This window comes from Xiphophorus couchianus, chromosome 11, assembly GCF_001444195.1.
Source record: "Xiphophorus couchianus chromosome 11, X_couchianus-1.0, whole genome shotgun sequence".
Classification (NCBI taxonomy): Eukaryota; Metazoa; Chordata; class Actinopteri; order Cyprinodontiformes; family Poeciliidae; genus Xiphophorus; species Xiphophorus couchianus.
The window spans coordinates 23,913,365-23,934,153 of NC_040238.1; the positions used below are offsets into that span (position 1 = coordinate 23,913,365).

Genomic DNA, 20,789 nt, shown 5'->3' on the forward strand with positions numbered 1-20,789 from the left:
GTCTCTCTATGTGTCCGCCTGTTTGCTCATGTAAAGCAGCAGAATACAGCAGGTCTGAGCTAATCTCCTGTCATGTCTGAGTGTTTCGCTGGAAGACAAGTTCTGATTAATAGCATCCTACAGGACGCACACCAACAAAGCAGCGGCGGACCAGTTTCTCTGCGCTTGGAGGAAACGTAGTTTTCCATGCAGTCCTTCTGTTGGTATTTGTGCAAAGCTGACACATTTTGTGTGCGTTGGTGTGTTTCCACATGCAGTAGGTCTGAATACGCACCTGTGTGCCCACCAGTAGTCTGGGGGAGAGAAAGCGCTGAGTTGGGTTTACTGTAAGCACCAGGGCACCTCACAGGAGGAGATGCTATCATCAGTCTCACATTCACATCCCTCCTCTGCCCCGAGCGCTGAGATTTCCATTTCAAAGTGGCTCTGAACTGCACTCGGCAGCAGCTTTTAGTTTTACCAAGGGACAAAAGCAGCCGAGCTCTTCCGCAGCTTTCTAACCTCTGCTTAGTAGGACAACCTACAACATTTGCTTATTAAACCTTTTTATGTATGTATCAGTTTGTTAAAAAAAAAAAGAAGCTGCATCCATACAGGGATGGATGCAGCAGTTGTTTCAGATGAGAAGGCAACAATTACAAGCTGTTGCTCCAACACATTAACTCCTGGTTTACACTTACAGTGAATGTTTTTACTGCAGCATCTACACAGCAGAACATTTCTGTTAAACTAATTATTTTCTGAGCAAAATGGCTCGCAGCAGAAAAGAAATAAACTAAGGTAACAAGAATGTGTGGCTAAAGGTTAAAGTCTGAGTTTTCTGTTTTGTTTTTTTTTTTTCCTAAAAAATGTAAATATTTAAACTGTATTTGGTGTGGTGCTTCGTGACTCCTAACCTCCTCCAATATTCTTCAAAATGAAACTGGTGCAAAGCTCACTGATTCACCTAAAGGTTAAAAATGTAAACCCATGCTCAGTATTTTTATTGAGACACCTTAGTAAATCGGAATAATCTTTGTTATATATAATAAGAGTAAGCTATAGATCAGGGTTATGTGAGTTTTACCCTTATCTTTGTTTACCATAGTTGACAGTAGCATGATTGAAAACAGTACACATTTTTACATTTTGTTTAAAATGTTCAGGGTTTTTTTGTATGGTTCAAACCCTGTTTGTCTGAGAGATTGTTGAGTTTATCTTGGAGGTTGGAGATCGAACAATGACTCTCGAGTAGAGCACGTTCTACCTGCAAGTCAGAAAACTAGTGGAATTAGCTCATTGTTTTAGCTCTCACGTCTACGTACTGTAGAAATACTGGCTAGTAGCAACATATTTCTCTGCATTTTACAATGTACATCTTACAGTTCACAAATTGTTTTTACACGAGATACAAACGCACCAATAGTTATACTGGCAACTTTCACAACATTTTATGTGTCTGAAAAGCCATATTGGATTCTCACACACCAGTACTAATTACCCATAGACCAATTGATGTTGGTCAATGGCCAATATCAAGGTAGAGCAACTCGGCACGTTCCTATTTTCCCAGTTAGAATTCCGACTTGATGGGAAATCTTTGTTTTCCAACTCAGAAAATCCAACTTTATTGCACAAAGGTACTGTATTTTCTGCATCCAGGGGGGCATGCTCCTCTTCTTCAGCCCCTATTTCTTGTGGTGTATCTAAAAGTTTAATTTTGGGAACTTTTAATTGAATAGTTCTTCCCCATTGTAACCCCTGTTTAACTATCTGGATCTACTGTATATCTATCTAGATTTAAGAGACAGAAGTTTGTTGGGTTTTTTTTACACCTAATAAAAATAAGTGTCTATCATTGATCTTTGGGTGTTTCTAGGACAAAGTTGTTTAGTTAAACTGCTTGACCTACAGTATATAACCCCAGAAGAGCAGTAAGATTAGCCAGATGCTCTCAATAAGCCATCCAGCTCTATTAAACGTTTTAGGACTGGGAAGTGGAAAAACATTCCTGGTGCTGGAAATAGGAAAGGAAACGTGGAAATATAAGAAACTGACTTGAATTTGATAGAAGGTGTTATCTCAGAATTGGAAGGCGAAGGAATAAGCTGTCTGCAGCCACGATAAGCAGGTTGTTATCTAAACTGTTGTAGCCCTTCTCTTCTCTTCTTTTCTCTTGCACATTAGGAAACGAGCCAAGACCAGAGCTTCGGCCCAGCAGGTTGCCGGGTTTTGATTAATTGTCAGTTTGGTCCTAGAACTCGCTCATGCCCATTTTTGTGCAGAGTAAAAAAAAAAAAGTTCAACAATATTTGCTTAATAAAGGTTTTGGTCAAAAATGGAAAATCTCAAATGTTTTCTTGCTTCGGATGATTGATGCGAATTCTTCACTCTAATATTTCAGGATGCTGCCAAGCTTTATTCCAAATGGGTCTATGGCCAATATCAATGCAGCAGGTAGTGTTATTGCTTGAAAAACATTCAGAGATTCAATTTCTTGTCTGTTGGTGGGATAATAACATTAAAGCTGCAGAATATAACTTTTGTAAACCATTTTTTTCTTCCTTTTTACATATTTGTTAAAACTGTCACCATTTTCTGATAATCTGTGAAAAATTGAGCTGCTCTTGCTTCTCCCTGTGATCCTACTAACATCTGAAGAAATGCACTGTTCCCAGTTAGGATCAACCAATCAGAGCCAGGAGACGGGTCTCAGTACTGTCTATCATGCTGATGTACACGCTGCTCAATGTGCTAATGGCGGAGAAACAACTTACTGTTTCAGAAAAACAGTTTATCCGCTGTTGTGGGTAGCCATGGTAACTGGCATTCATGGCTGGCTCTGTTGTGGGAAACCAGCTGTGTAGCATAGAGAAAGGGTGAGGGTTTGAGCAGCGTGTACACAAGATTGATTGACAGAGGAGCTTTATTTTGTTTCTCCTCCCATCCCCAGAGTATTTGTCTCCATTACAACATAGTGACAATATATATAGAAAACAATTTAGCTTTAGATTTTTGTTGTTTTCAAACTTAATAACTTCCAATCATCAAAACATTTTATCTCACCAACTTGACCCGAGTAAATGCAAAAATGTAGTTATAATTTTATTTATGAACAAAAAGGCTATTCTAAACAACCTTGGCCTGGTTTGCCTCCGGTGGGGGCAACAACAGCCGTCACATCTTTATTACAACTGGCAATCAGTGTTTTGCATCAAAATGTGGAGGAATTTTGACCCACTGTTTTTGCCAAATTTATTTTAATTCACCCAGTTTGAGAGTTTTCTGTTTATGAACAGCCTTTTTAAAGTTGATTGGATTTAAGTCAGGACCCTGTCTCAGCCACTCCATATTTTTAGGGATTGTTTCCATTTTTTTTAGCCTTTTAAAGGCAGACTTGCTGGTACTTCAGATCATTTCTCTGCTGCATGAATCACATATGCTTGAGCTTAAGGTCACAAACTAAAGGTAATTCGAGATTTTTTGATAGAAAGCAGAATACATGATTCCTACAAAAACCAGCAGCAATGCAGTACTGGGTTATGTCATTTTTTGAAAATGTTCCTCTAGTATTCAAATTCCTGAGCGATACAGTGTTATTGGTTTGTATTCCTAATAATAGCTGTAGTATGAGCAACTACTGGTTTTCTGACTTTTTATGACAACATACCAAAAAACATCTAAAATTGGGTCTTAGGACTTTCTTATATCCAAGTTTAGAGTTCTGAGGTGAATCAAATACATCTTTGGAGCCTATATGAATTTCTTATTCGCTTTTTCAGCTGACATTTAGAGGTCAACATTCACTGTCCATGCCTGACAGTGAATGCCTTCTGAGGGTTTCTGCTCCTTTTGGCACTGATGTATTGTAGGTGAGCAGTAGCTCTGCCAGTCAGAGTGGATTTCCAGTGAAGGACACAACACACAAGTGTCATCACACTGCCACATCAGAGGAAAGTGGCCTAGAGCAGGGATTTATCCAACATCTGATGGCCGGGACGCAGTGAGGAAGTTACTCATACTTTCCGTGTCAGTTAGCAGTTGGTACAGTAAATACAGCAGGATTTTCACAGAGCTTTGTGTTTGCAGAGGGAGGTGTGCTCTGTTTGAATGTCCTGTTTGTGTAATGGAGACCATTGCACTGGACATCAAAGTTGATACATTATAGCTCCCTCGTCTCAGCTCATAAAAATCCCTTATTTCATGCTCCGTCAGCCAGGACTGTGATTCCACTTTTAGTGCATACCAAATTCAGCTTATCCTGATGTGGTTTTTATATCTGTCAGCAGCTGGCTGTGGTTCATCTGCAGTTTGGGAATGTGGATGCTGTCTGTTGTTCAGGGCTGGTTTTATCTTGGGAAGAATAACCCAAACAAAGATCAGACCACTAACACTTCAGTACTGATTCAGTCTTGTCGACATTTGGTTTGCATTTATTTATCGCATTTTCTGTTGCAGAGGACAAAGACACAGTAAAAAAATTGCCCAGTATTGCATGTTGCCCAGTCACAATGTCTTATAAATAACTCACGAAGATAAGGATTTTTACTGAATCAGTAATATGTATGTCCATATGTATGTCTTATTAAGGGCATGCAAATTTTCCCAGGGGAATATTTTGCATAATTGATTAACATGCCTCTTGTGTGCCAGTAATGGCCTCAAATCAAAAATATGATGGTTGGTGGATACTTATTGTTTCTCATGTGGCTTTATAATGGCTTATAAATTTTTTATTTGATGTAAGCAGCCACTATTGTATAGAGAATCTAATACTTTTTGTTTCAGAATGGCTAACACTGCTGCTACTACAGGTTTGAACTAATGGATTCCAATTCATTATCTTAAAACCCATATAGTTGTAGCTGATGCAGATTGGCCATGTTTACTGTTTATATTCTAATTTCTCATGAAATTAGGATGATTTATTGTGTTGTGCTTGAACAGTTAATCTGATTAATTGATTGTTGAAATAAGTGGCCACTAATTTAGTATTTGATTAATCATTAACTGGAGTCTACAGACTCAAAAAAAACAAACTATACATAGTTTTGGCCTTTTTTTGCATTTAAGATGCAAAAAAATCTTTGTCTCTAAATATGTTCTACCCAGAACTCCTCAAGTGGTATTGTCTCTGCTTCACCGGGATGAAACTCTGTTAAAAAAAATAAAATTAAAAATTAAAAAATCTCCTAGGAAGCACCCTTTCCCAACTGATTATTAATCAATTAATGTAAAAATTAACCTATTAATCTACAAATGATCAAGGGTACACTAAAGGAAATCTGTTATTGCATTTTGGGCAATACAATGTTTATTTTCTTATCTTAAAAAAAGAATAGCGTGACTAGTCCATTTTAGCAACTCTGTTATGGTACTTACAGGTTTTTGTTTATGGTTTTTATTAATAATGTCTTAATAATGATTAATAATGCTTAGTCATTCTTTATGGTGCCTTCAAATGCAGGGTAGCCATGTTGTTTGGTTTGAACTTCCCAAAGAAATTATCCATCCATTGAGTTCTGCTTATCTGAAAGAAAGGGGTGACAGGTTGAGGACTGAAACGCAGACATTTGTCACATTCGTCTCTAATGGAGTATCCCGAGGGATTCCCAGGTAAGGAGGAATTTAAAGTCCCTGCAGGAGGTTCTGCAGGGACCTCCTTTAGGATCTCCTAAAGGAGGAACAGTGGCTCTTCTTGACCTCCCACTGGATGGTGGCGCTCCTCTCTATAGCTTAACACAGTTAACTGAGGAAACTCATTTTAAATGATTTTATACGGCATCTTTTATGTTTGAATTTAGGCGACCCATTAAATTGAGAGCTTTGCACTTTGTCTCCAAGTCCTCCTGCTCATTTTTTTAATTTTATTTTTTTATCTTGTAACCAGGTTGCTATGTATTGCAAATTTTTGCTCAGGTCCCTCTTGAAAATGAGATCTAGATCTCAATGGGGTTTACCTGATTAAATAAAGGAATATAAGAGTTCAGGATGGAACTCAAAATTCTTGAACTCATCCACTTGAGGCTCAGACTGACCCCTGAACTGAAGGAAGGAGGCTACCTTTTTGGAGTTGAAACCCAGAATTATTGTGAAGGTAATTCCTTGAAGACACGGACAGAAATGAATCTTCAACAAGATGAAGAATCTAACTTCACCTTAATATTTGACAACGAACACCTCAAACAAGGGTAGATGGCCTTCAGTAAAGGGAATCAGCTAGACTTCTTGCTAGGAGTTGGGTATGCAGCTCTTTTGGGGATATAGAGCCTGGAAGGCGTAGGAAAAAAAGTTTACAATAGTTAATATTTACCTTGTGTGAATAAGATCTTTTTGTATTCATAAATCGCCTTCGATGTGGTGAAATAGCTTCTTATAAACTTTGATGCGACGGGGGTTTTATGTTGCAATACAAAGTCTTTTGATGTTTCTAACAGCGGAAATTTTTTAATGTTCTAGTCAGCAAAGAGATTTTTATGTCCTAACAGTAATAGCTGAATAGTTTTTAGTGGCACTCTGGACCAAGTGGACTTATCTCTGCTCAGTCACTGTTGCGGTCAGGCAGGCTCAGCTCTGTCTGCAGTCCTTTCTTTTGTGTAAGAGGAAAGGAATGCCTGAGTGTCCTGGTAGTTTACCGATGGGCGCCGATTTCATTCCCTGCAACTTTGACTACAGGAAGGCCATGGACACAGACTATGGTTTTTCCCCTATGTTCTCATCTGAATTACAAAAAAGTTCCCATTACACTTCCACACACCTAGAGAGGAAGACATGGGAGCGGCGGAGCACGTTTCCTCTACAGCGTGTGTTTGTTTTCACGATGCCAGTGCATCATTACAGATGCCAACTTGTGACACTGTGACCACCTGCAGTCATTAATTCATCATGACTCCAACCGTCGCCCTCCCTTCTGTAAAGTGAAGTCTCTCCACACTTTGCTCACAATGCACCCTGTCACCTTTTGACTGGCTGGCATGCTGGCCCCAGCTATCCGGCTGGTGCTGGACGCTTTCCAGACAAAAGGTTCTTGGTGTGATTTGAAAGCTCATTTCCATTAGGAAGAATGAAGCCTGTACAGTTCAGTGCTGTGACTGAGGATATGACCTTTTATTAAATAAACAAATGCATTTGGGTTACTGGAAGTTGGCCTTTAAACGTTAAGGAAATTATTTAATGTATGGAGTGTATGCTACTCTATTCAAGCTGCTGTAAATCTGTTTTTGTTGCTAATTCTGTGCTGGCATCAGTAAAAGCTGCTGGTTTCAGACAGCACGAGTTTATTTGTTGCTAGAGGAGCGCTACTCCTCTGTGAGCCATGTTGCGACCCAGATTTACTGCCTCGTTGGAGGAGTTACTGAGCCGAGTCATACATAAAAGACTTCACTAAGCTAAACTAATGGTTGTCTGCATTAGTATTTCATAGCCTGGCACCAGAAGGAGAAATATGTCTTTTGCAGAGCTTAAGAATATCATGGTCTTGTTCTTTATTTGGTTCACGATCTAAATTAATTGTTTAGGTATGAGCAAGTATGTTATGTTAGTCTGTGATAACCTTAAAGTACCACATTTTCAAAAATGTGTTGCGTGATGTAACAGATTTTATTTCAAACAGAAAAGCGCCATGCATTCCTCATGTTTGCAGACTTGTAGAGCAATACCATATATTAATTGTTACAGTTAGACTGGTATCTGTCATGTTTACTATTATTTTAATTTTGATAAATAGAGCTATTGTTGAGTCAAGACCAAAATCAGAGAATGTCAAGACGCTGAGGGAGACCAGACTTACTCCATGAGCCAATGAGAGACCATTTTCAAGACCATTGCTGAAACAATAATCATATAGTTGTTGCTGCCAATGTAAAATAACATGTCAGCAAGCTTGGTTAGCGAACTAGCCTACAACAGATTAGCTATTTCAGAGCATATACATCCAGCTAAACGTTAACTGCTGGCAGAGTAACTGGAGGTGGAAGAGTAAAATTGTTGGTGAGATTGAGACAAAACTAAGACTGAATATGTAGTCTCAACACTAGTCTTCAGGCCAAGACCGAAAAGCTGATTTTTGTCATTAGTTAATTGGTTGGTTTATCTTTTAACTAGCCTGCAATCATCTGTTTAATATGCATGCAGCTGCTGTCTTACTGTTTAAAACTGCATTACCAGAGGAGTGATGGTGTTGATCCTCTAGTGTCCATACATTGACTGCCCATAATTTTCAAACTTGTTAGTATTTCCAAAATGACTATTTTGTGAAAATATAGGATTCTCTTTTAGCTATCTAACGAGTGGTAGCAAAAGACAAGGGAGGTGCAGAAAAGTTTTAGCAGTTTCAAACCCAGGCACTTTTAGAACTCCATTATAGGTGACCATTACCACTAAAAGAAATTAACACGTACAAATGATGCAATGGAAATTTCTTTACTACACTTTTATCTAAAACATTAGTATACTTTAATGCCGTTAACCGGCCGACGCTTAATGGTCTTTCACAAGTACAGTTTTGCTTGAATAAATTACTAAAATTGTAATTATAATTTTTTTTCTTAATCAGGAGAGAATGTAGAATAATGTTGTGGACCTTGTTCACTTAGGTTTTTATTACCTAAGTGAACAAGGTAATAAAAATCTATAGTCTGGTCATTCTCTCCTGGGAGTCTTTCAAAGATGGCCCCAGAGCAGCTCCACTGGAGCAATTGGAGGTTAATTGTCTCTTTCACTGCCGTCTTTGCTGTACTGTCCTTACAGCTTTTTATCTTTTACTTTCTCCTTTCTTTAATCCACCACAACCATGTTTTATGTCCTCTTTTTTTCTTTGTTTACGTAAAATCTAACCTCAACTCTTTCTGCTTTCTAATGTGGTTATTTGTTGCAGGGTTTATATAAAAATAATACAAAATTATCCAGCTTTTTGAAAACAACTGCAGAACTTGAGCAGCATGTATTTAGTTTGTTTTTGTTTTTTTGTCTGAAGAAAATTTAAGAGAAACATTGGTGACATTACTTTGTGCACATGATCAGCTGTGGTGATGTCAGGTTATAAAGGTTTGTGATCTAATAATCAGTGACTTTAAGCTTCAGATGGTGTAGGGTCTTTAAAAGAAATGGAAAAAAGGACGTTTACCGACCAGGATTTTTGAGTAGATGTTCTGCCTGTTTTTTGTAAAGCTTTGACCTGCAGTGCTGATGTCAGATTTGTAACTATAATTGATGAGTGTAACAAATGTGTATGGGGGAGTGACTACTTTATTCCCTCATCAAAAATATTTGTGGAGTGTTGCTTAGATTCTTGTATGCATGTCTCTTGTACTCAGCTCCTTCAGACTAGCCAGCAACAATTAGCAAACACCTGGTGGAAATGCATGAGCTCATCATATGAGGCCGTGAAACATTAAACGCTTGATAGAAGAACGTTGTTGTGATGACGTGCTGAAGGCAGTGTTGTAAAAGAGCAGAAGCTTCTTAAAGAGACATGGGCTCAATTCAAGGTGTTTGCATTTCTTTTAAGTCATGTTTGATGTATAAGACATTTTTATAACGACTGAAGGTAACATAGTTACTTAATTGTGCTTTAAAATAGGACTATTTATGTTGAAAACACGTAATACTGCCTCTGTCATTTGGGAACCTAATGACAGCCATGAAAACAGTCTGAGGTGGGGATGAACTGTTCGATGTGTCGTATCTCCTTTGACTTCCTCCAGTGCACAGTAAAGAGTAATTTATATCACTGTGATGATTTAGCTTTTACGTCTTCTAGAAGAGTACATAATTTAGCAGCGCACATTGGCCTCATTCTGCCACTCAGGATTTTTTTCTCCCAGTGAATTTCAGACATAAGTGACTGTGGATGTTTAATGGCAGCCATAGGATCTTTAAAGTTTCCCCTGTGACGTAGCTGCTTCATCCGGATGGCATGCTGTTCAGCCTCCTACATAAATCTGTTTGTTTTCTTAAGATGGATAGATATATTTACATATTTGTAATGCTTAAAATTAATTAATATGAAGCCCCTCAGTCTGCAGCCACAGTCTCTTACTAGAGGAATGCTAAACAGCTCTCTGCCCCAGAAATGTGCCACGGTTGGCAGTTCTTGCTTTCTCAGTAAGACGATGCTCTGCAATGTGTCTATCAGTGATGGACTATTCCACTGGGGGATAGGATTTTCACTCCAAACTGGGCCATTTGTTCGGGGATTGTGCTCGTGTGTATTGTGTTTACTGAAAGTGTGTTACCGTGTTGATCAGGAAGATGTGCTGTCTATCTCCTGACACAGCCTGTCTGTCTGTCTGCCTCTCGCTTTGTGGGTTTGATGATGATGCGGGAATGTGATACACGCACACTGCTATCTTTGTCCGCTCACTGCTTTAGCTGCTTTGTGCCTGAGTGCTCCACGTGCACAGCGACCGCTGTCATCCTTTGAAACAAGCGCTTCCCTTGTGTCTGTGCTGCTGTTTGCTGATGGTCCTAAAACAAACAATACAGTATTTTCAGGCAACATCCAGCTCATGCCAGGCGTCAGTAAATACTCTTTATATTTCAGAGGGCTCTGGAAAAGGTTTCATTCCTGTGACCCACATTGATGCTTTTTGAAATGCCAAAGTTGAGCTCTTCTACAGTCATGAATGACAGCAACACACACAACCAGGCAGATGTGATGCTGTCTGAATGGAGAACAATCTGTGACTGGGCCACAGTGATCCTAGTGCTGATTAATGCAACTATGAATGTGACAAACCCTCTATTCATAACTCCTGCATAGCTGAATGCTGATACTAATAATCTTTTGTTTTCAGTGTCAGAACGTTCTTGAAAGTTCCCAAAACCTCATTTAAGAACAGTGGCAGATTATTTTAAGGAGATCATGAATCATTTATGTAACAGAGAAAAGAAAATCACACATGTATCTGATTTTTCGCATTTAGTAGCATTCTAGATATTTCAGATTACATTTTGAAAAGTCGGTTTTCTCCATCTTAATCCAGAAAATTTGCTAAAGTTTCAGATCAGCTCTCAACTTGTGTCTGATTTGCAGTTTACAAAATTAGAATGATATAAAATTATTGGTCTTACAAGGCTCCAAACATCCTTGGGCCTAAATAAATATGTACTTATTAGACATGCAACAAATAACTAAACCAGGACTCCATGATATTGGAAAATACTTCAATGATAAAATATCTATTTGTATGCCTAGTTTCTGGTTCCCTCTTCATAAATCTGTGACAATTATGATTTTGGTTAATGTCATTAGTGTCCAGTGTGAACATCTGCTGCTGTGAAATTTTGTCCAAGGTGCTAAGTTGCAAGTTGATAAAACTTGGGAAATATTGGCCCACAGCTATATCACTCCAAACACCTCTTTTTTTATATGAATATTGCACATATTTCATACAGTGACATGACAATATATTTGTGATATATTGTGCACCCATTAACTAAACTAGCAAAAAGACGTAAACTGCAAACAAAGACAACTTTTAGTTTGCATGCAGCTCTAAAACAACTTCTCTAAAAACCTGAGATGAACAGAAACTGTTGTCTCATTTAAAGGAGGTTTTGCAGAAAAGGTAAAAGTTTATCACTCTTTTTGTTTTTAATTTACATTTGTCTTTTCTTATCATATTTGAATTTGACGTTTTTCTTTCATTGTGTTTCATATCTTCAGTGTAATTTATCTTAACCTGCTTTTTCTTTTTCTTGAAACTGCTTTCAATTGCCTTGTGCATGATGTACAAATAAACATTCCTATTTTACACAATTGCTATTTAAATTGCACATTATGGACTTGATTAAACACTTAATATTTTTGATTTTGTGTTGCAGGTGTGCAGCCGACCAAGAAGTCTGGAATTCCTGCTCCGAGAGAAATCTCCTCCTCTATAACAAGAGATCGGGTTTCCCTTAGAGATCAGCTGAGGAGTTCCTCTACTAAGAGAATCGTTACCAGTTCCAGCACCTCCAGCCTCTCCACCCTGGCAAAGCAGACGCGTAGCTCGACTAAGACCCGTGCGGATGCGGAGAGCCAGGAAAGGGGCCTGCTGGAGAGCCAGGTAAAGGAGCTTCTCGCTGAAGCTAAGGCGAAGGACTTGGAGATCGACAATCTAAGGACAGAGCTGCAGCGCTGCAAGAGTAAAACCTCCGCTACTTCGTCCTTGCCTTCTACAAGCTCGGTTTCAGACCAAGCGCATGCTGCTGATGATGAGCAGGAGCAGGTGGCTGAAGCCCTCGTCCTGGTTGGGGAGCTGAGGGAGAAGAACGGGAGGTTCCAGAGAGAGCTAGCAGCACTACGAGAAGAGAACCAGACATTGAAGGAAAAGCTGATTTGCTTGGAAGCTTCTCCTCTTTCCAATAAAAAGACAAGCTCGTCCATTACCTTGGTGAATGGCGTCCCTCCAGACCCTTCAGCTTCCCAAAAGGACAAACTCGTCCCCACTGCCAGCCCACTCAAAACCTCCGTCTCCTCCAGCTCTGACATTACCAAGGATTCGCCATCGCCAGACTCCTCGGAGTTCGAGAAGCTCCCATCTCGCTCTGAATCGGGCAGCAGCGTTGTCAGCGGCGATGACATAACGGCGAACAATTCAGGGGGTCAGGATGTGTCAGTGCAGAGACTCACAGAGCAGATCCACAAGATGGAGGAGAGCCATCACAGCACAGCAGAGGAGCTGCAGGCGACACTGCAGGAACTGGCCGACCAGCAGCAGATGGTGCAGGAGCTAACCGCTGAGAACGAGCGCCTGGCGGAGGAAAAGCGCCTTCTGCAGACGTCGCTTCAGCAGCAGAGAGAACGTCTGGAAGTGATGGCTCAGAAGAACGAGACGCTTGCCGTCAGAGTCCAGGAGCAGGCTCAGGCTCAGGCCCAGAGGGAGCAGGAGCTGGGGAGCCAAAGGCCGAGGCTGGCCGAGTTGGAGCAGAGGTACGCCGAGTTGGTGGAGAGCTCTCGATTCGAACGGGAAAAACTAGTGGACATCCAGCAGCAGCTGACTGGCAGCTTGAGGGCTCTGGAAGAAGAACACCAAGAGGCTCAGGGTCAAGTCTGCTGTCTTAAGGAGGAGCTGGACAGGCTGCAGGCCCAGCTGAACAAGGAAGTGGAAAGCAGCAGTCAGGTATCGCAAGCTGCCGAGGAACACAAAGCCACGGCAGAGTGTCTCAGACTGGAGAACAGTAGGCTCAAGGCGCAGGTGGACATAGAGAGGCAGAAGGTCGGTGAGCTGAAAGCCATGCAGAGCGTCAGTGACAGCACCGAGCTTCAGAACATGCTGAAGACGGCCCACTCTGAGAGGGACAAGCTGGAGGTGGAGCTGACCGAGCTGAGACAGGAGCTGCTGAAGGCCCAGGCTGAGACTGAGCATGTGCGAACCACAGTGTCAAAGGTACGGAGGGAGACGTTTACACACCGACTTAGGTTGGATTTGTTTTTTCAAGGATTCAGCATTTAATTACTGTAATAGATGGATAGACACGCATGCACTTTATTGATCCCACTATGAGAAAATTCATGATGTGTCTCAGCAGCAAAGAACGAAATTGCACATTGCAATAAACAACTCACAATAAAACACTATCTAAAATATAAAATACCTAAATGTGTTTGTATTAATCTTATGCATTTTGGTTAAATATGTTTGGATCCCTAGTAAGACATTTTTAATCATTGAAGCTGTAGCTGTGGTTGGTACCTTTTTGTTTATTATTGATAGGCCACCATGTTTGTCATGGGGCCACAAAGTCCAGCAGCTCTATGTCTGAATAGACCAGAGGTTGGTAGAATAACCTCCATCAAGTCTCAGTGAGTAACCAGTAGTGGTCTGATTTATTTTTTGAGCTTATGTAATCAGATAGACTAAAATATAAGATGTAGAATATAAAATTGTTTTAAACGTAAATTTTTTCTAAAAGTTATTCAAGTAAATGTAGGAGTGAACGTTTCTTGATCACATTCATCACAACAGTGATGTTTCTGTTTTTACCTTATATGGAAGATGTGAAACATATTTCCACATTGTCTCAACATTTATTCTGGATCTATCTATCCTAATCATTTCTTTATCAATAAACAGAGTGGCAGCTCTGATTGTTTACATAATAATTGATGAACGATGATAATTTTGACATTTTTTGGTGCAGTAGAAAGTTTACATGTACTCACTCGGCGTATCTAAAGAATGGTATGCTAATCTCTGGTCTGGTTTCCAAAACTATGCTTGACAGATAGTACACAGTGCTCTTTATTTAACATAGGTCAACCAAACATGCTACTTGGCGTCATAACCAAATAATTCAATCTTTAACTAGATCTGGGAGAAAAGTCACCCTAGAAAAATAATGGTTCTAGTATAATGAAAACCTTAAATTCAAGACATTTGTGTTGGGCTGGACAATATGACTGAAAAACACATCATGATGTAAGCGCTCATATCTGTCGATATTGTTTTAAATATCTTAAATACTGCCAAAGTGGTGACATGGCCTTTCCTGTTTAATCCACAGTTTTCATTCCATGCAGTTGTTTTTGATTTTTAAGCAGTTTTGAGGAACTGTGGTGAAACATGAAACTGCTGCTGTGCAACTTATTTAGCAGGTGGTTGCTAGGTAACCAGAGATCGAGTGAGTTAGTTGATGCCAACTTGCTTAGCCGGTCATGAGAGGATGAGCGGCTTAAGTCTGTAATCTGCCTACATCCCCCAGAATGCTGTGCAGTTCTGGATTGCAGCTCAGTGAAATGATCAACAAATTATTTTGGATGTGTTATCTATTTGTATTGATCAAATGTTTATATATATATACTCTTATTTATTTATTACTTGGCTCTATATTTATGCTGCATTTTCTCTGTTAACTTCTGCCTGGCGACTGAGTCAAGTAAATACAGATGGGCAGACACATTAGTATTTATTTTCAGTGATATTTATCTTCACTTAAACTATAATCCTTTGTTTCTAGCTTCTTTGGTTTTCTCCCCACAAACACAGGAGTGAGTCAGGGCTGGTAATGGCTCTACAGTGTTAGGTGTGTCTCTTTTAAGTCATTATTTTTGGGAGGTGATGGAGGTGCCAACAGCATAGTTAGGCTTGTTCACCCGAGCATGATTCCTTGAGTCACACAGCTGTCCTCTGCCAACTGGATGTGAAAATGACGTGACTCCATAACTTCTCTGACAAGCATCTTAATCTATCACAGCCTCATGGCGTCAGCTGTGGAACGTCCCAAGTGGCTACATCATCTACTGGTTTTAGTATCCTGTCCTCATAGAGATGTGCCTCCCAGACAACCACAATAATCCTCCTCTGACTTCAAAATCTGTAGCAAATAAGAAGGTTTTTGTTCTGTTTAGACTTTAATTTGGCATGGAAGTGAGAAAGACTAAAGTAATCTTGAGTAACCTTTAAATGCATTTAGAAACGGCAACACCACAAAATGACTTAGAGTGACTTCAAATGCAGTATGCATTTAGTACACTGCAGGAGCTCACATAAACACACAAACTTTATAAACATTGTGTCCATACACAGGTGGAGTCCACATGCCAGCAGGTTCAGGAAAAGGCTGAGAAGAGAGAGCAGGAGCTGAGCGACCGTGTGACGTCCCTGGAGGAAGCTGGAGTTCAAGCGGAGAACCAAGTGAAGGAAATGAAGGAGACCATCTTTGAGCTGGAGGACCAGGTGGAGCAGCAGAGGGCGGTCAACTGTCACACCAACCAGGCGGTCCTGGACATGGAGAGTATGTACTGATCGCAGGTTTTTTAGTTCTGCACTGTTGCGTGGCATTTTAACCGAAGCTAGCAAAGAAAATGAGAGACTATACATTAGGGCTGGGCATTTTATTATATCGTTTATTATTTTTCGCAATATATTTCTCAGTATGATGAAAATTTAGATTTATTGTTGTCGCAATAAATTCCGATTAAGGACATTTAAAACCCTCCAAATTGTCCATAGTGCAGCTTAGTGATGCAAATCACACTTTTTGTGGTAATGTTTATTATAAAATTGAGATTAATTTAAAAACTGGTCAATAAATGAGAAATTATTAGGGTTGTTCCTTTTGCTTTTCACTTTAGAAAGATCTGTGATTTTGTCTGTGATGTCACCATAATTTGCAAAACGTGCCTGTGCTTGCAGACCAGATTTGTTACATTCTAGACTTACACAAAATCATTCAGAGGGCCACATATTGCCTACTAAGCAGCACTCTGGTGACCCTTGATATAGATATAATAAAGCGCAGTGCATTTTTTTAAAATATAAAAGCTTGTCGCATTCATGAAGTGTTATTGCAGTTTATGATACAATCCAATGTGTGTACTGTAGAGTGTTTATTGGCATAAACAGTATACAGTTTACAGTAAGATGATGATTAATTACTTTTGTTGATGGACCCCATCTCTGGATTTTTGTTCATATTTTATAATCACCTGATCATCTTGGATTACAGTTCAATGCACAGTTTATAAAGGGCTCCATCTAATGTAATGGTTATTAGCTGAAACAATCAGAAAGTTGATCTTACTGCCGTCATATGAATCCACTTCACTACACTTTTTCAAGCTGAAGTGAGTGAATCTTCAGCAGGGTAGACAGAGTGACTGCATAGTGTACCATGACACTAATTTAGGATCATAACCGTGACACTGAGTAGCGCTTGCATTCCTTTTGTTGCACTGGAGCGCATGGGGTATGTGGTGTTTCTAAGATGCTTTGCTCATGTCACGGAAAATTTCAACATAGTAAAACTATATTCCAAGTTCCACCATTAAAATGCGAGGCCTATGCACAATATTTATAATGTTTATATCCCCATGATGGGGATATAAACATTATAAATACTTTGAAAATAGCCATGAAGAAAATCTCTCCACAGTTCCAACAAAAGCTGAAGGTTTACACATACATAAGTGCAAGATTTACTGCAGGGCTGTAGGATTATTAAAGCTCAGTCTGCCCAGACCGATTCCCTGGAGGTCTCTTTAAACATCCAAGAGAGTGTAAAGTGGAGCACATCGAATGTTGATTAAAATACAATAATATTACTTTTGTAAATCGGGGCAAGTTATATTGGCTTGATAATATTATTGCAGCGGCCGAGACGTACTTCAAGAATAGTTCTGTTATTGGAAGTTTTATTTTTAGAAGACTTGGCTGCTGTTTCTCTAACATAATCAAACTGTTCACACACTATAGTAGTGACTGCTACTACGGTACGTATGTTTAGTTTGTTATGCTGTTTTTTGTTTTTTTTTAAATATCTGAACTTTGCTGTTGCAGATCTTGTGAAAAAGATTGAGGAGCAGAAGGGTGAAGCAGAGCGACAGCTGAAGGTTTTGAATCGACAGATGAAGGTAAGAAATGTTTGACATGGCGTTCTGCTTGGGTTCAAAAGTTCAACTAATTGTTGTTTGCTGTTCCAGCTTGGATCCGTTTGGATGATATTTTACCGTATTTCAATAAAGACTGATATTTCTGGAAATTCAAATGCGCCACATATACAACATCTTTTTTTCCTTTATCTACCTAAAAGTGGAAATCAACCGAACCGTTCTGCCTTCTTTAGGAAATGTGTATTTTCACAATTATCAGAAAATAGAAAGGCATGCAGAATTCTTTGAGTTTATATATGTGCCAACATATATAAATATCATGGGTCATATCTGATATTCACCTTAATGCATTTGGTCAGTTAGATGAACTCTGACACCTGACAAGATGTCAAAGGTCACTGGAAGTGAAGGAAACATTGTGAGAATAGAAAAGACAGAGGGGTGAAAAAAAATTGGGTTAATCAAAACTCATGCTGTCACAGTCACATGTTTACCTTACATCATTTAGCCCTCAAAACATTTTAGTTCTTAATGTTTTGCGTAAATATCAGATGCATAAAACGGTGCAACACTGACAATTTTTTAGAAATCAATATTCCAAAGAAACACAGTTTTTGGTGTCACTTTGAGGTCAGGATGATTTGGCTTGATTTTTCGTCTCTTGCCTTCATGCCAAAATAAATCTTTCCACTGAGCTTTGTTCAGATAGCATTGTGTCGCATGTTAGCAGAGTTTTCCAAGTCTTTTTCTAAGTTTAGGTGGTGAGTACTGTATCTGAAAGAATTGACTTGTTGACAATATTTCGAGATGCAACAATGAGAGATTTTATTAAATTTTTAAGAACCAATGCATATTTTACCTTATTTCTACAGTTCTAGAAGAAGTAGAATTTACAACGTTGACATTTTTTCTAGCCTTCCTACCATGAGCGAGACGAAGGCTTACCTTGTGTGAGAGAGATTAATGTGAAACAGGAGTTTTCTATTTTGCAACAAAGACAAAATAATACAAAGTTGACATTATGAGTTGTCCTTAATGAACTAGCTGTTAGTACAGTTAACATTAGTAAAGTTTCAGGCTCCATGTGCAATCCCAGGAAGATGTAAATCCTAACATCCCAGCTGAAATTTCCAAATATCTATTATACTCCATAACTGAGGGAGGTTAAAAGTTTTTAAATACAACATTTTTTCTGTAATATGTTCAGCCTTCCTGGAACCTGTTAAAGCCAGCTATGACGCAACGTCCCAGTGGACGGTTTGAATTTATGTCTGCTTTTCATGCCCAAAAAATCTGCAAAAGGAAGAAGGTCAATGTGACACAAATTAACAACCTTTAGCAGCCTGAGCAGCTAACGAGCCGATCTTAATAAAACATGGGCTACGTGTGTGGAGACGAAATAATCACATGCACTTGATTGTCGAAAGGATCTTGCCGATCAACTGCAAACTGATGGAGACTAAATTATTGCAAAATGTTATAAATAATGTAAATTGAATGCAGACATTCTTATTGTTACATTTTGTCTTAAAAATGATGAAATAAGCATAATTGGTGTTTTATTCTCATATGAAAGGATTGTGTCCGTTTTGTGTTTCCTTTCAGGGTTTTGTTTTGCTCAGTCCTGACATATAAAAACACAATAGAGCAATTCAGATTATACCTACTGATAGCAGAAGGTCTACAGCAATTATGAATTGATACAAAAGGATCGTCTGACTGAAAAAACTGTCATGTTTTGTAATGTTGTTCATCTGTATAAAATTAAAGTTATTCCAAGAATAATTCAAACAGATTTTCTTCTACTTCATTCTGTGGTTTATAATACTTTTTAACAGATCAAGAAATGTGGAATAATGTTGGTGTTTTGAAGGTTAGGAGCCCGGTCTGGACTCTTATCATATCAGTGTGCAACATTAATGGCTGTCCCGTAACATGTGCAGGAGATTTTTCAGGAGTTTGTAAGGCACTATAACAGAGCGATGTTTCCAAATGAAACTTTACACCGTGTTCCAAATTATTATGCAAGTGATATTTTCTCAGATTTTCTTAAATGGTTAATGCAAATGATGGTCAAGTCATAAACTATTACAGTATAAATCAAATTTTACTGAACAAAGCTCCCCATGAGAACAGGATTTTGTTCAAAAGTAAGAAACTCAAAATGCTCTGTTCCAAATTATTATGCACAGCAGATTTTCTAAACATTTTATGGATTATAAAGAACTGCAAACGGTCATTCTTTGAATGTGCAGCATTAAGTGGTCACATTTACTAAAATCAAAAGCTACTTCAATCAAAAACATCTTAACAGACCGAGTTACATGTTAACATAGGACCCCTTCTTTGACATCACCTGCACAATTCCTGCATCAATTGAACTTGTGAGTTTGTGGAAGGTTTCTGCTTGAATTTCTTTGCAGGATGTCAGAAAACCTTCCCAGAGCTGCTGTTTGGATATGTACTGGATTCAGATCTTCTGCTTGAGGAAACTCCAGAGGTTCTCAATAGGGTTGAGGTCAGAGGAGGATGGTGACCACACCATGAGTTTCTGCCCTTTTATGCCCATAGCAACCAATGATACAGTGGTATTCCTTGCAGCATGAGATGGTGCATTGTCATGCATGAAGATGATTTTGCTACTGAAGGTACGGCTCTTCTTTTTGACCCATGAAAGAAAGTGATCAGTCAGAAAGTCCATACACTTTGCTGAGGTCCTTTTCACACCTTCAGGGTCTCTGAAGGGGCCGACCAATGATTCTCTCCCCACGATTTCGGCCCAAAGCATGACTCCACCACCTCCTTGCTGACATCACAGCTGTGTTGGGATGTGGTGGCCATCCACTACTGCGTCCATCTGGACCATCCAGGGTTGCACAGCAGTCATCAGTGAACAAGTCTGTTTGAAAATTAATCTTCATGTAGGACTGGGCCCACTGGACCGTTTCTGCTTGTGAGCTCTGGTTAGGGGTGGCTGAATAGTAGGTTCATGCACTGCAAGCCTCTGGATGATCCTCCACCTTGAGGCTCCAGAGGCACCAGCAGCTTCAAATAACTGTTTGCTGCTTTTAAGGGCATTTTAACAGCTGCTCTCTTTATCCGATGAATTTGTCTAACAGAAACCTTCCTCATTATGCCTTTATCTGGATAAACCCATCTTTGTTTTGAATCAGCCACAAATCTCTTCACAGTACGATAACGCTTTAGTTTTCGTTAAATATCAAATGTTTTCATATCTTGTCATACGGCACTACACTATCTGATGATTTTGGTCAGCAGAGAGATCCTTCCTCTTTCCCATATTGCTTGAAACCTGTGGCCTGCTTAATAATGTGGAACATCCTTCTTAAGTTTTTTTAATTCTTAAGTTTCTTTAATTCTTAAGTTTTTTTAATTGAGCTCACCAGACAAACTAATCCACCCAGCTTTCTGAAATTAATTATAGTGATTCAAAGAGCCCTGACATACAATACCATCAATAAATTTAATA

General features: G+C 39.2%; 1 protein-coding gene across 4 annotated transcripts in view; it reads left to right on the forward strand.

The window, feature by feature from the left end:
* specc1 (sperm antigen with calponin homology and coiled-coil domains 1) overlaps nt 1-20,789 on the forward strand; it is an 88,957-nt gene that overhangs the window by 28,039 nt on the left and 40,129 nt on the right. For all 4 annotated transcript variants that reach the window (XM_028031228.1, XM_028031229.1, XM_028031230.1 and 1 more), the window contains 3 exons: nt 11,806-13,355; nt 15,495-15,702; nt 17,247-17,320. In XM_028031228.1, the coding sequence (XP_027887029.1) occupies nt 11,806-13,355; nt 15,495-15,702; nt 17,247-17,320 (1,832 nt within the window). The remainder of the gene's footprint in view (nt 1-11,805; nt 13,356-15,494; nt 15,703-17,246; nt 17,321-20,789) is intronic.